General features: G+C 44.3%; 1 protein-coding gene across 2 annotated transcripts in view; it reads right to left on the bottom strand.

Moving 5' to 3' along the window:
* Positions 1–16,458, bottom strand: part of ptk7b (protein tyrosine kinase 7b) — a 75,934-nt gene that overhangs the window by 9,110 nt on the left and 50,366 nt on the right. For both annotated transcript variants that reach the window (XM_062401485.1, XM_062401486.1), the window contains exons 2-9: positions 14,768–15,064; positions 8,010–8,112; positions 7,589–7,773; positions 5,577–5,724; positions 3,389–3,519; positions 1,198–1,464; positions 487–623; positions 234–369 (exon numbers count right to left, since the gene is read on the bottom strand). In XM_062401485.1, coding sequence (XP_062257469.1) covers positions 234–369; positions 487–623; positions 1,198–1,464; positions 3,389–3,519; positions 5,577–5,724; positions 7,589–7,773; positions 8,010–8,112; positions 14,768–15,064 — 1,404 coding nt within the window. The remainder of the gene's footprint in view (positions 1–233; positions 370–486; positions 624–1,197; positions 1,465–3,388; positions 3,520–5,576; positions 5,725–7,588; positions 7,774–8,009; positions 8,113–14,767; positions 15,065–16,458) is intronic.

Below are 16,458 nucleotides of genomic sequence, written 5' to 3'. Positions count from 1 at the left end.
AGACACAACGTGGACATGCATATTTTAGTGAGCACACACTTATACACAAACGCACACACCCACAGGCATGACAGCAATTGTTTTACAATCTTCTCTCAGCACCGTATTACTCATTACGCCCTAAATATGATTTCATTCATTGGAGATTCTAATTCCATCAGTCTGAGGATCAGTTTAGAAAGCATAATCTACTTTACATATTGATGGACTGAGTGATTCCCCCTGCAGCTTACCAAGCACCAGAACTCTAGCCTGCCCAGTCAGTCGGCCGCCTGCGGTCTTGGTTTCGCAGCCGTACATCAGTCCATCGTACACCTCCACATTGTTGATCCTGAGGCTGCCGTTAGGGAACAGCTTGAAACGAGAGTCCTGAGGGGGGAAGCACACGAGATTCTCTTATAGCACAAAAACAAAGCTTTATTTGAGTTTTCATGTCCGAAAAAGAGACTCATATCTGTGTCTGTGTGTGTGGGTGTGTTAATTCACCTCAGGTGTGATCATGATGTTGTTGCGGAGCCAGGTGACCTCAGGTTGAGGGTTGGCCTGAGCGTGGCAGTGAAGGTAACCTGGTTTACCTTCCTCTAACTGGCTGTCGTGAGGCCTTGTCACCCACACTGGAGCAGCTGTGGACATACAAACACAGAACACCATTAATAATCCTTGCTATTTATTTTAGTGTTTCAATGATCTATATGTTGACCTTCTTCTTTAAGTTCTACTGGGAAAAACAGTAGAATCCCACTATTTCAGGATTGCTAAGGAGATAAACATACAAAAAATTGGGATCTTAATATGTAATGCATTATTGATAATAAAATGTGTTTTCCTATTACCTACGAGTGCCCTGCAAAGAATAAACTGTTGCATCTTTGTTATTTATAAATTAGCTGACATTAAAAACCGACCACTAATTATTTATTTAAGTCATTTCATCAGATTTTGTATGATTACAAAATAACATTATGATACTTAGTTTTAAAAACAGTTTAAGATTTCTTGAATTTGAATCTCTTATAAGGATAAACATACAAAAACATTCCTACATTTCCCATAATCCAATTTGATCAGAAAAAATATGAAATTCCGGTTATACATTTTTACTTTATATAACATCACAGAACAATTTCCGCCTGTAAACCAAACTTAATGTGTCAAATTGTTGAAGTGCCCCATCAGAATGGACTGTGTGTGACTCACTGGCCACGGTGAAGGTGACCTCCTGGGTTCTGCGTCCCGCCTTGTTCTGGGCCACGCAGGTGTACGTGCCCGAGTCGCCCTCCTCTGTGGGAGAGAAGACCAGAGCCAGGCCGTCCTGGTGCACCCGGCCCGATTTGGGGACTCGCTGACCTTCTCTCTCCCACCACACCTCGGGCTCAGGTCTGCCGCGGGGGGCGGGACAGGCCACCCTCTGCAGGGTGTCCGCTGTGAAAACCTTTGACGTCTTGGCCACCATGTCTTCTATCTCTGTAATGGAGAGAAGAAAGAACAAGAGCATGAAGAAGTGATTCAAATGGTCAAATTGCTTTACATTTAAATCCCTGATAATCATCAAACTTCCCTGGAGCCAGTGATGGATTAATCTAATTCCAACCCACAGCTCTGTAAACGGATTTCCTGTCTAGTTAGAAAAAGTCCTCTGACGTGTAGCACAGACCAAAATAATTAGAGAACAAAGCGCACAGTAGGAGAGTATATGAGTATATAGGTTGTTCTTGGTATGGGAATTAACAAGGGCCTTTGTGAGGCGGGTCATATCAAAACTGTCAGCCCTTATACAGAAAGTGGAATGTGATCTGTAGTCCAAAGAAACAGAAGACCTCCCACTACAGTGAGGACTAATACTGTGTGTGTGTGTGTGTGTGTGTGTGTGTGTGTGTGTCTCAAATGGAAGTCATTAATACTGTATTGGCCGACATCGCTCTGAAAGCTGGTCAGTGGCTCTGACCTTCTTTGAGTCTAAGATCTAAATCAATTACGGGCAACAGGAGAAAAAACACAGTTCTCAGCAGATGAAAGCGAAATTGAGCTGGTGAGGGTGGGGTTGGGGGGGTCAGCTCAATGAATGAAGCGGTGCAATGATGGAGTGACTGTTTAAACTTGTCCCTAAATGCTGAATTCTGCTGTGACACAATCCCCCTATAATGCCTGCGGGGATTACCATCAGATTAAGTGAGTTAAGGTATTTAAATGGAGCTGTGGTTCACTGGGTTAAAACTGCCGATACAGCTGTACCTCATTAATCCAAAAGCCTGGGGGGGGGGGAAAGGGGCTGTGTGAGGGGAATAAAAGTGTTAGGGACATTGAAACGCATAGAAATTCCAGCCCTGAGCTTATCCAAAATATTTGACTTGCATGCACTTGCATTGCAAAATGCTGGCTGATTAGTAAGATGAGAAGATACTACAGCTTGTTCTTGCTTTAAGCTCAAGCAGCCATTTAAAAGCTGCTGAGTGGGTCTTTTCAGAGTCAGGGTAGGAGAGGAGAGGAGCCACTGTTATGTATAATATTAAAACAGCTTTAATGCATCTGGACTTGTGCACTACATTGTTTTACCTGCAGTTACCAGAATCTGAAATATAAGGACAACCACAGAGGTATATCCTCTGCAGGAGAGGTTTTATTGTTGGTTGGTTTGTATGTTTGTTTGTTTGTTTGTTTGTTTGTTTGTAAGCATGTTATGCAAAAAACTACAGCACAGATAACCTTGACACTTGGTTGTAGAATGTGGTCAAGGATGAACCCATTAAATATTGTTGTGGAGCCGGATGCAGTATCTCTTTTCCTCACTTTCTTTAACACCATGTAATAATTGGATTTAAGGGGACTGCTTGGCCTTGATGGAGGTATGTACTCCAGTATTTGGTACTTCTGAAGGTTTTAATTCAGTTAAAAGCGATTTATTACACATGACAATGCAAGCATAATTTCAACTAGTGTTGGAAACAATGGGGCAGCTCTAATGACATTAACCAACCTCATACTGATGTTGCTTGTTTGCTTATTTAAGTCCTAATGGGATGTTACCTCATGTTACTTTGCTGCTTGTTCAGCCAGGTACTGTTACACTTTGGGGGAAGCTTGTTGGACTAAACATCCTTGGCAAACAGCTGGACTAATGCAGGAAATCGTATGGAGGAGATGAGGGAAAAAGCTCCAGCAGTGTGTGTGTGTGTGTGTGTGTGTGTGTGTGAGATGGATTCAGCTGGGGCGGATGTCAATAAGAGGATGTGATTATCATCGGAGAGATCTGGCTCTAAGTGAAAGAACCAGGAGAGGAAGAAGGGGGGGGGGGGAATGATATGGAATGAGTATGTAATATGTAACCCCAATGCCCCTGTCACACTCCGATTACACCACCACAGATGTGTGTGGGTGGGTGTGTACGTACCAGCTATGAGGAGAGAGGCCTCCAAAGGAACTTGGGACCCGCTGATGCCGCGGCCAACACATTTGTAGGTCCCTGTGTTCCTGGGCTTGACCTGTGTGATCAGCACGGTGCCATTGGACAGGAGAACGACTCTGTGGAGAGGAAACACATTAAACAGTTTAGAAATCTGAACCACTGACCAACAAACAATATGAGTCACATGCTGTTTATATTCACATCACATTTAGACTCTTATCCAGATAGAAGCGGCAAAAACTGTTCACAACAAGGGCGGGACATTTTAGGGTATCAGCAATACACCTGGCTTTCTATTGGTTGGGGAAGTTTGAAAGACTAAGCCAAGTTGAAAACTGAGAGCAGACGTTCAACACGTGCACAGAACGCTGCGTGAGAAGAACCTAGAGCGCAGGAAATCTGTCCAAGCAACAAAATGTCTGAGTGCAAGCACACAGTTTGATCACACGCACAGCAAATCCAAGCACAAGCGGGGGGCCTTTGAGTGCGAGCATAACACATGAACGTGAAATCAAAAAGTCCTGCTCTCAAACTGAGTGACCAGCTCTTGCACAAAGACAGGAGATCAGATATAGAAGCCTACCACATGTGCACAAGAGCTACTCAGATCCAAACAACCCTTTGCATTTGTTTAGGTCTGATGGAACACCAGCTGAAGACCCTCCGCCAAGCAGAACAATAAATAAGTACCAGAACTTTTTGGAGGGTTCTTGGCATATTACCGGATGTCATCAGATTTCTTCTGCTCTAAGTTGTCTTAACTAAATTATAAGTAATTGTCTACAGAACACAAAATAATCTGTCCTACATGGTTAATGGTAAAAAATTGTCCTGGGTTTTAAGAGGCTCATCCCGAGGGCCGACCTCTGGCCGGCTGTGGGGAGCATCAGTGCTAGCAGAGATGGACAGGATGAGCAATAATTAAAGACTGACCTTAAGCCAGCTCCAGGGTATGACCGATAAGGAGTAAACAGCTTTACAGGCCGGACAAACCTACAGCTCATCATTATTATATCCCATAAGAAAGCTTATGGGAGAGGTAAATATGTAAAGCAGAGAGGAATACTAAAAGGTACTGTTGGATACAGTTAGCTGTGTCATTTGTGAGAAGAATTTCAAATAGCAGCTAAATGTCTCTGTCATGGATTCTATGAGGAAAGATGATATTTCTGTGTCATCTATATTCCTTCTCTGTCGAGTAGAAGGAGGAAAATTAACTTTGGGAGCTCGTGTATGTTTGCAGTAGAGCATTCTTCTGAGGACACCGTTTAAAATAACCAGGAATTTTCAAATTTTGGGCCTCCAGAGTTGTTTTGAGCCGTGGGGCAGAGTTTATCCGTCTACGATAATATTCACATATAATCTGGAGGAGGGAGGGTCTGAACAGTGCAGGTGGATAACAGATGATATCTGACATTCCTCTGCCTTTGTAATCAGCTCCAATCTCACAGAGCACCATCTCTGAAGCCTGAGTGGTGGGTGTTTTTATACCATGCTTATAATTCATCCCACTGAAATCCAAGTGCTGAGTCATCACTGCCTTGGTGAAACAAACCCACCTCTGACAGCCTCATTACACGAGTGACTAACTATTGGTATTGGAATCCTTCGCCTCCCTCGCTCGGTAATCAAAATAATCAATTCACAATCTAAGAACTAGGCCCTCACTCTCATTGTGGAGTGTGACTATGTATACGTGTGAGGTGCTACGAACCCTGAGGGTGAGCTTGGCCCAATGTATAGAAATTGGTTATTATCTGGTGCTTATATGTTTACAGGGTACGCGCCCGGTAAGCCGACTGTAGCTGCAGGGCTTTTTCCACTCTGTGCGTGAACACTGGAGAGCTGCAGAGGCGTCTGTGATAGGCTGCAGAGAAAGTCTGCGCTCCAGTGATGTATAGTCGACCGCACAGAAACTTTACAGTGCTCTGTTCCAGTAATAACATTCCTTAACGTGCAATTCGTCTTAAACCCGAGTTGAAAAACCACACAGAACCAGAGAGCCTGATGTTCCACCTCATTGGGTTCAAAGCAGTACCTGAAGCTGAAACTTATATAATGGTCAGTGCTGAGAGGGAATGGAGTGGAGGCAGGATGAGAGGGAGTTAAAGAAAGAACTGGGGCAGTCTGATGCACAATGAGAAATAGGAGGAGGCTTCATCTCTGAACGTACCGAGATTTGTTCACCAGCGGCTCGTTTTCGTGGTACCACTCCAAAGTGGGGGCCGGCACGGCAGTGAACTGGCAGTGGAACATGGCCTCCTCATTCTTTAACACCACTTGGTCCTCTGGGATCACCACTGAGCGTGGAAAACTCTTATCTGTTAGAGAGGTAGACAAAACATGTGCATGATTACATCTGCAGGCATTATTAGACCATCAAGTTGCATCTGCGTGGATACTCATGCATTGCACATATTTACTCTGGGCCTTTATTAAAACCTGCCAACAGCAACACAGGGCCGGTGAGCAGGGAGCCTTCAGGTGGTGGTGTGTGTCAACACCTCAGGGGCCCCGGGGAAACTTAATGAGGTCAGTGACCGGACCCTTCAGCTTATCAGGACCTATTATCTCTTTCCCTTTTACCTCCTGGATCGTAGAATCACACACAGGAGATCATCTCTCTCTCCTCGACATTAAGTCACGTTTCTCCAAGGAACTGGGGTCAATTTTTGCAATGGGGTTTCACCAATTTCTGTGAAAAAATTCTTCTGCATAATATTCACATTCCTTCTACTCTGTCAAATCCCCCCTTTGTTTAAAGTGGAATAGGCTGCTCTAACCTGCTTAGACCAGAGATTTGGTACAGCCCAACCAAATGGGTAGTAATTACCACACAGATTTCAAGACATTGTTGTACTCAAAATACAAAGCTGAAGGGCGTTGAGCTCAATAAAGGAACGAGAACACGAAAATACCCCTAATCCAGCTTTATGCGTGTGAGTATTTCAAATCTGCACGGCTAATGGAGGTTGGAGCCAGTAGCAGTATTAGGACGTGGCCGATGGTTGGTGAGGGAAAAGGAAAGCGTGCACTCGGAGCACACCTGGCCCACCCAGGAAGTTGATGGGAAGGCCTCAACTTAAAGAGCTGTGACTGTGCATTGAAGAGCTATCTAAATCTGTCAGCCTGTTCTCAAGGTGAGGACCTATAGAAGAGTGGAGGGTGGCAACATGGTAACTGGAAACTCAACAATCACCCATTCTTCCTCCACCCAGGTGCTAACCTAGCGTGTCTGTGAGTGTGTGTGTGTGTGTGCTGCAGGTGGCTAATTAGAGTGGAACAGGGCATCAGGTTTCTTGCACAGATGTGCTGCTGTATATACTGTACTTGCTGTGTGTGGTGTGCTGAGGGGATAATACGCAGGGGCTCTCACACACACACGCAGAGTAAACAGCAGAAGCCGTGTCGAGAGCCTGCAGGAAAAACAAATATGTCTCCTAACACGATGTCTGTGAAAGCTTAAATAACAGACAAATCAGCACAGTGACACTGCTACTGAGGGAGCTGATGTTTATGATGTTGTAACTTGTATGTGTGGGTGGTGGAGGAGGAAAACACTAACACATTACACTGGTAATCACATTAGGAACTCTATCACTTTGTCTTCCTGCACTCGCTCTCACCACATAGTCTTTCCTTCCGCTACTTTCGTCACGTTTCCTGGCAGGTGAGGAAATGTGGAAAGCTCAAATATCAATTTTTTTATTATATTAATAAACTGATGGTTTATTATTTAATTTGACAAATGATATATAAGCAAATCGATACTTGTCGTTTAAAAAAAAAAGGATTACACACTTGTCCAAATTAGCTCATGTAAGAACAAGAGATTCTCTGAAGGATTCAACACAAGAGTGGGCATTTTGATTGATATTTCTAACATGCATCTCATGCAGAAATGAAAAACAGCAACAAAACATACAAATATCTCAGGATGTAAAAGCATTGACAATTATGAATGACACAGACAAAGATGTCAAGACTAAAAGTTTGCACCACCCGTCACCTGAAAGCTCCAGAGATTTATTTTGGTGAATGTGTCTGAGCAGAAAATGTAATGCTGCATTGTTCATGTGTGAAAGATAACCACCGGAGAAAGCTCAGACCCAATTGTGCGGACATCCTCCAGAGGTCATGTCTGAAAACAGCTCAAGTGAGTGAAATCAACCAAGAAACACACACCTATGATGTTGAGAGTGAAGTTGCTGTTGCTGCAGACGTGTCCGGCTGCATTCTTGGCACAGCAGTAGTACAGGCCGTTGTCGTCTGGACTGGCGCTCTTGACGGTGAGCGTCCTCTCCTTGTTGTTGATCTGGTGGCTCTTTTCCGTTAGCTTCACGCCGTCTTTAAACCACTGGCAGGTTGGCCTGAGAGGCAGAGGACAATAAGAGAGGTCAGGCGTGAGAGAGGTTCAGGAAAAGAAGACAAAATCTTGAAACACGATGACTGATGGAGCAAAAGAAGATGAGATGCAAAGGGCATGAGAACAAAAGGGGATGAGAGATGCTAACAAGCACAGAGGAGTCATTTTACAGTACAGTCTTCACCATGATCCTTAACCATGTGAACTCTGAACTCAAGGTGAGAGAGGGAGGAGACTCACCGTGGGTGTCCATCAATATGGCAGCGCAACGAGACCAACACAGAGCTCTCGATCTCTCCTTCGGAGTTGGGCTCCTTCAGGGTCACGCCACCGCTTTCCAGCCCTGCAGAGAAACAAGAGGCGACTGTCAGCGGGAGGAGGGACGGAGCGCATGAGGACAAGAGAAATAACTGAGGAGAAGGACAGGAGGAAAAATTGAGTTAAGTGGTTGTCCTGTCATCTGTCCTCGCAGGACACACGACGACAATGCTAATGGGCACAACAGCCCAGTGAGTCAGGAACAGAGAGACGGAGCAGGGAGCGACCGCATCGCTGGGTCAGCTTACATCAGCATTCCACTCTTTTACACTCACAAGAGCGAGCTGGGCCTTTACACTGATTTTTATGGACGTTTAATGGACAGCCCATGGAATGACTGTTAAAACGACTTCTGTGCTGTCAGAGCAGCCCATAAACACGGGAAGAATATTTCTGTTTTAGTTATCGTATTCACTTCTCAGTAAATCAAATTCTTGAACATTGGTGTAATGTAAAACCTGATCGATGGAGTCTGACTGACGGATGAACAAGAAAACAAATTCAGAAAACAGATGGTGACAGCTGTCCCCTGAATGCAGCACAGTGCAGGGAGGAATGAGGTGAGCTGCGTGGTTTCCCCATCCAGGAAGTGACCCAGCACACGGGGACATTTATAATACACATGTCAGGAAATGTCAAATAATTATCAAAAAAAGGGAAACATAATACCATTTGTCAAGGTTTGTCCAAGGTAGACAAGTATATATGTATCCCATGATGTACTGAGGTATTTCATCCCCTCTTTCAATAATTCCAAGTGTGATGACCTGTTTTGGTATCAGCCTTAAAAACGCTCTATTTGCTTTATCTGATGCATCAGCGTGATAAAGTGCAGGCGCAGTGTACCTTGTGGGGATTCCCCTTCACCCAGCTGTGTGTGTTGACTTTACAAATATTTAGGAGTTTACACTGAATGAGAACAAGGGCTAATTGTTGTTTATGTGATGATATTTAAGCAGTGGTTGCAGCACACAGTAACTCTACACGCTGTGTGGTTACATGGGAATAAGGATGCGTCCAGTGAGCGAGCTCGTTGTTTGGGTTTCCCTGGATTATACATGAGTCAATGGGGTTTTTAGTAAGGTGTGTGTGTGTGTGTGTGTGTGTTTATCTGTGTCATTCCCTCATGTTGAGCTCCATTCCTATGACTGTATAGCGTGGCTGCCTCTCGGAACCTATGAAATATGCATAGCATGAACCTGCCCCTAAGACAGTTGAGCGGGGGGGGGGGGGGGGGGGTGCAGCACTCCTTTGAGGTCAGAGGGGGCGCTAGAGGAAAACCTGTCACTGTGAATTAAACAGGAACCCAGCACTTCTCTGCACAATGGAGGATCATGGGAAGTCGTCTCTACGGCAACGCGGCCTACGTCCCTCTGGCTTATTTCCCCGTCTGAGCCAGGCACCGCTCATTAGCTTCATCTCAACACAGATGCCCCGACAACTGGGAATGTGTGCGCTATGCTGAACAAGTGTGTGCTAATATTACTGTGTGTTAGAGAGTGTTTGTGCCTATATGGTTTGGTGAGGAGTGAAACACACCTAATGATGCTGTGCCCCTCAGCATGAGAGCATGTGTACACATGGCAGTTCAACACAGGTTACTAATTGTTAGTGTGTCTCACTCAAGGCCATTCCAGTCAATAGCTCCAGTAAGTTAGTGAGGAGGAGGAGGAGGAGGAGGAGGAGGAGGAGGAGGAGGAGGACGAGGTTGTGATGAAGGCCATCCAGAGCTATGGGGACCTGGAGCCAGACACTAAGACAGACCTGCTATTAGTGCAATAGAAGCAATAGGGAACAAAAAGAAGGGGAGACTGTGAGTCACCGAGGAGGGTGAGACAAGTTTGATGGGACAATTATCATCTGCAGCACAACGACAGAGAGTCATCTGCAAATTAAATGGTAGAATTTGTTTCAACCTGCCTGAGTAACACGTTGGTGTTTCCAGTTTCAGGTGGTGACAAAGCATCAACCCCAAGGGCTGAGACTGAAATTAAAAATGATATTCTGTACATAATCCTTGAGTGGAGTATGTCTGTCATGGTTGAAAACAAAACAGCAGGTGTCTGAAATAAGATCGTAAAGCAGTGGGCGAGTAACGTAATAGGAAAGTAATGCTGAAGAGATTAGGAAAAAATAACTATATAAAAAGTGAAAAAGTCATCACTGTAGCAGACACACAGTTTGACTGACGTGTGATCCATTCATGTATGCAGACAAAACAACAAGGTGAACTTCTTAACAAAAACTGCCTCATGACTATTTCGAAAGTTCTAACCTCCAGACATATTCTTTCCTCCAGCAGGTTAAAACCTATTCTTGTTTTTTAAATTTAATTTCCAATTTGACCTGGATTCCTTGACAGTGACACTTTCTGAACCTTTGCTCTGCTCGTAGCTCTATTCACAGTTTCAGGTTTCTCCAGCTGTCCGCTCGACAAACAGAAGGCCCTCTTTCATAACCTATTAGTGGCAAATACTTTCCTGTAATCCCTCTCAGAATGCATGACTAAGTGTTGGAGCGGGCCTGGCAGCTAACGCCGTAATTAGGGGAGTATAATTATTATGTTGAAGACAGAACAGGAAGCTCCATCAACACACGGATGATAACAGATGAATTGCGAGGATATTGTCAAGGCAGAGGCTTGGACCGTTCATCCCTCAGTGTGCCAAAAGGTGTGTGTGTGTGTGTGTGTGTGTGTATATGTTTCACTCAATGAGCTGATTTGTTGCCATGGAGAAGAGGCAGGTTGGATTGTGTTATCAAGGCAAGTGCTATGGATTTGATTTGACTGGCAGCACCATATGGGTTTGAAAATAACTAAAACATGTGGTATAGTGGTTTCATATTTTAACTTTGCTTTAAAAAAAAAAGGTCCTGGGAGATGCGTGACGAGCCCAGCACGCCTTCTGAGACGATGTGTCAGATTTTATCAGCTGCGGCTGTCAGAGGTCAAAAGGCCCCGCTGCAAACTGTGGCGATTCAGACATGATGCTGCTGCTGTAACATGACAGATAGAGGAGGAAGAAAGGAGGCAAGGGAAAGAAACTGACACTGGAGCAAAGTCACTCTGCAGGGGAGAGGCTGAGGGATGGAGCCGGGGTCATTAGGCACGAGGAGCTGCATTTTTCACCTCGCCGATGACAGGATGAAGGTAAAAAAGTGATTCTGCGAAAAAGTACAGCTGAGCTAGCCATCAGCGAGGATGCTATAAAATGCATCTGCTGAACAAATGTAGGTTAAGGACACAAGCTGTGTGATTAATTCAGGATGGCGTATGTGTGTGTGTGTGTGTGTGTGTGTGCACGCTCTCGTCTGCACGTAGCTCTGCGATTTGAAAGTCCAACCCGAGAGGAAATTCTGGCTGCCTGTGTTTCCGCAGTTTCATTACCTTCTTCTTACAAACCGAGTCAGTGAACTTAAAAACAGTGTCGGCCTTCATCTTGTTACCGATTATTATTGAGAGTCAAGCCAAGCGTCGCATCCAGGACCAACAAACGCGCTTTGACAATGGTGATGCCTGAGCCCCCACGCCTCTGCTGGACGCGGCCCTCGCCCCTGATGCCTAGTGACCGGCTGGGACAAAGGGCTGGAGGGGGGCTAAAACCACTACTGGACAAAACAGAGGGGAGATAATTACTCTGAATAACTCTCGACTGGCAGGATTTGACCACCCACCCTCGAGAGAAGGATAAATTAACTCTCTCTCTCTCTCTCTGCAGTGGGGGGAGGGGGTAAAAGCTACTCTGGTACAGTCCATGTACAGTACATATGGAACACCCCCCATCCCACCCCCCTCCTCACAACCCACATTAACTACGACACACGCAAACTAGCACACACATGAGCGAACGCACATACAGGATTATTGCCGAGGGGGTCTTCGCTTTAAAACCACATGCGACTTTATTGCCCGTTAAATGTATGTTGGGGAAATATGAGAACATCTGTCATAATACTGTCTGATCCACCTAAAGTGATCCAGAGACAAACAGCCAGTGCATTACAACAGACCGACAAACGGGGTTGATACAGACAGACAGGCAGACAAAGCGATAAGAGATGATTTACTACTTTGTGCTACTGAACCTTGTGTGTTTGATCCTGGAACATATATATCGTTGTCTCTCGTCTTACACGTCTTTTTAATCCGCTCAAGATGCTGTATTCTTATCAACCTGATAACGCAAGGCTATCGCATCAATCTCACTGATAATCTCCAGACTGATGTTTGATGGATTACAAACTGTACATGCATGAACGTCTGCCTCCTGGCAATGCATCTGCCGCTCATGTCTGCTTGTACATACCATTGCCATATCTGACAAATGTGTACTCGCAGGGTGTCCAGCATCAGGTTGTGTGCTTAATGTGCATTTGCAAAGAGACACATCCACAGCTGGTCACCCTCAGATAAAGATGGAGAAACCGACTTGGACATATTTGCTGCTACACAACAAAGGAAAACTTGCACCGTGATTTTCAAGAGCAGTCAGTCTCATATAGCATTAATACCTCCGGCAAGGAATTTATGTTTTCAGCTGTGTTTGTTAGTAAGTTAGCCAACAGGATTATGCAAATACTACTCAACTGATTTCCATGAAATTGGAGTGGTAGGACATGGCCCAAAGAAAAACTCATTAAATATTGGTGCAGACCCGGATCAGGGGGCGCAGTCGGGACATTTTTTTTACCATCTTTAAGATTTCGAGATAGGAAAATGTATCTGGTGAATTTAAATGTGGTTTCATTGGCTGTTGGGCCTTGACAGAGGTCGGCGCACCACTGAGTGCTAGCACTAGATTAAACTTGGATATACCAAGCTGGTGAGTGACGTGCAGGCTCAGTGTGGGCATAAACAAATGTTCATGATTTGAATGCAAAAAAAAAAGCAACAGCAATTATATGAAGGATTTTGGCCATGGGAAGAATCCCGCTGATCAAAAGCAGTCAATACTAGTTAATATTCCTGTGTTTATATTTATATTGTATTGTGCAAATCTGAAGCTGTATCTAGAAATGAACCCCACAAAGTGATGAAAGTCGAACAAAACGGTGAGATTGTAAGAAGGAGCTGAAAGACGACCTAAAGCCCAAAGTGCAGAATATACAACAATTATATCACACTAATTAAAAATAATTGGATAATTACAGTGATAGTAATGTGGGTACATCTTTTACAGTACACAGTAATTTACTAATATAAAATACAGATGATTGCAGTAGGGCCAAAAGGGAATAAGATGATTGTATTGTGTGTGTGTCTAGAAGGCGGCTCAGCTCTTGCAGCAGGTTTGTGATCCAGTCGCACTTTGTTACCAGAATAGATTTTGACACTCTAGTCTTCATGTATGGGATAAATGTACATTTGACATCTTACATAAACATAATTCCTTTATTGTAATGAGTGCAACGAAGAAAAATAAAAAATACTTTTAAAAGTAAATACAGCACCTTCTTTCCAATAAAAACAGGCCCTTATTTCCAACGCGTGGGAATGCTTATGACCTGGCAGATAATACAGTTTATTTTGGGTCTGCTCTTAAGAACTGGTGTTTCATGTCTGACTTGTTTTTCTTTTCTTTTTAATCTGTGGGAGTATGTCAGTTGGACTTGGCCGTCTTACAGGATCGTGTTTAATTGCAGCACATAAAGTCAGTTCCCTTCAGATCAGATGAGGTTTCGTAAAACTCATGTTCTTCTTCTTAACTATTCAGAATCGGTGCTCAACATCACAAACCACAAACATCCGCTGGTGGAGGCGCATCATAAGAGGAGGGGCTAACCCTCAGCTCTCTCCTTCTGCCTGCCCCTCTCTGTTAATCTCCCAGTTTGCTACGAGGAGGTCTGGACACTCATCTGTTCTTGTAATCAGCCTTTGAACTAGCAACAGCACCGCAAAGACAAAACCTCCCGGCTGAACGGAGAGAGGACAACATATTCCAGATGGAGCCATTTTTCAAACCGCTTTGCTTTTTGTTTTTTGACGGCCATCACTATCACTCAGTGTTTGCAGGACACAAAGGCTTTTCAGTAACAACTGGTACCTGAGGCCCTTCCACAATACACAAACAAGGTTCTTATTTATCCTAAACAACCTTGTGCAGAATTCCCATGGCTTCCCCTGAAACTTGAGAGGGTCACTGAGCTTTGGATTTGGGGGCTATAGCAAAAAAAAAAAAAAAAAAATCAAGATACTAAAGTGCCTCGACAAAAACGTAAAGGAAATGACTGACTGAAAAGCCTGCAGCAAAGAAGTGCAGTGTAAATCTTAACCTAAATAATTATATAGCTAGAAGGTAAATGACTCTCTTGAGTAGTATCCAAACAAAAGCCTTTTGAGTATATACAGGAGAAGAGAGTGTTACACAACGCAGGAAAAAAAAAAAAAAAACAGTACAAGCAACAAGAAACACATGCTGGGTGGCACACATATCCAGTTTCCTTTGGAGAGAGGGAGATGAAGCCACAAAGAACAAGGCAACAAGGTGGAAACATTCCTTCAGCTCATACTACCTGTCATCGTATACTGCCACTTTTGTTTTGCGTTTTTGATCCAGAAACTGGACGCACATCCTTGTTTGCCATTATGAAACCCTGTCAGCTGGCAAATTCTCACTCAAAGGGGAAATCAAAGGGGCTATTTTTCTCTTTCAGAATGAGCCTTGAAATGAAACACTCACACTTGATATTGAAGGAGGCATTGGTGGAGTGGAGGGTCTCTCCCGTGGCCGCGTTTTCTGCGACGCACTCAAAGTTCCCTGCGTCCAGCTGACGATCCACCGCCGTGAACTTGAGGTTGCTGCCCTCCTGGAAGAGCCTCTCGCTGTTCTCCAGGCGCTGGCCATTGTGGAGCCAGCCGTAGCTGATGTCGGCCGGATCGCTGACCTCGCAGCGTAGCATGGCGCTGCGGCCGTGCAAGGCATCCTGGGACTTGGGCTCCTTGGTGAACTGGATGGCAGCAGCCTGGATGGACAGAACTGGAACGGAGAGGGGGGGAAAGAAAGGGGGAAGTAAATGACAGAGAGTTAGGATTGGGCTGCTGTTAACAGTTTACTGCTTTTTCCGATCATTAAGTGTGCGCCATAGCAACCACTTAGCCGTGTGGTGGAATGTGGTGTTTAGACACTAATGGCTAGCTGTGAACTATTTTGTCGTAAAATTATCAGACCCAACGCTGAGAAAATCCCTTTTCTTATTAGTGACTAATCTGACACACCGACACACACACACAAACACAGTCATATTCCATCAGCTCAGTGAGACACGTATACAGAACAAGACACGATGTGCTGCACACACATCCTCACGCACACTTGAATCTTTTATTTCCCTCGTGATACTGTGGACACACTTTTTGTGTGAGGGACACGTCTTCTGCTCCAGTTACCCACATGTCACTGGAGGAAATGGGTAGAGTGACTTTCACTAAACATGAGTCACAAATTCACTCAATTCTATTTTATTGTGACACAGTCACAGTATTTGCGGGAGGCGATATGGTCATGATATGCAGAGGCAGAGGGAGGAAAGACGGAATCAATTAAATCAGAAGCATGGAGTCACATTGCCGTTAGCTAGAGTTGCATGTTTCTGTTTGTGTTTCACATTGTTACTAGTGGTCGACTGATGTGGGGGTTTCAGTGTCTGATGCTGATAATTAGGACGGCAATATTATATTGTTTATAATTGAGCAAATAATGAAATGAAATTGACCATTGAACATTTACTGAACACTGATATTATCTGTTTTAGCAAATCTGCACAGACAAACATAAACTTTGTAATGCTATATATTCACTGGGCAGCCACAGCTTCAATGAGAATAGGTTAGCAGTCTAAATATGATCATCTATATCCAGATCCGGCCTTACAAAACAAGTTAAATATACTTTTTATTCCAGTAACGTTCACACAGCTCTCTTGATTGCTGCCGATAAGAACATCTTTATTGAGACACAGGAGGAGTATCATTGGCTACTGCATCTTCACTTCCTGTTTGGTTAACCAACACAATGAACACCAGTAGCCATCTCCATAGTTTATCAAGCTAGGCCCTCATCTGCACAATGTTATCATGTCAAGCTTTTTGACCATAAGGAACGGTTCATCGCTGGAGTCGATTGAACATACCTACACCTGCGGGATAGAGTAAGAGAGTGTGTGTGTGTGTGTGTGTGTGTGTGTGTGTGTGTGTGTGTGTGTGTGTGTGTGTGTGTGTGTGTGTGTGTGTGTGTGTGTGTGTGTGTGTGTGTGTGTGTGTGTGTCTGTTCATGGCCTCTGGCAGGACTGGAGCCAAGTAAAAAGAGATCTTTCACTAATGTTTAATCAAGAAGCCTGTTGAAGATGAGCCAAGGGTAATCCCTCCATCTCT

This window comes from Platichthys flesus, chromosome 12 (genome assembly GCF_949316205.1).
Source record: "Platichthys flesus chromosome 12, fPlaFle2.1, whole genome shotgun sequence".
NCBI lineage: Eukaryota > Metazoa > Chordata > Actinopteri > Pleuronectiformes > Pleuronectidae > Platichthys > Platichthys flesus.
The sequence above is the reverse complement of the archived record's forward strand: the minus strand, read 5'-3'. Positions and strand labels throughout refer to the sequence as shown.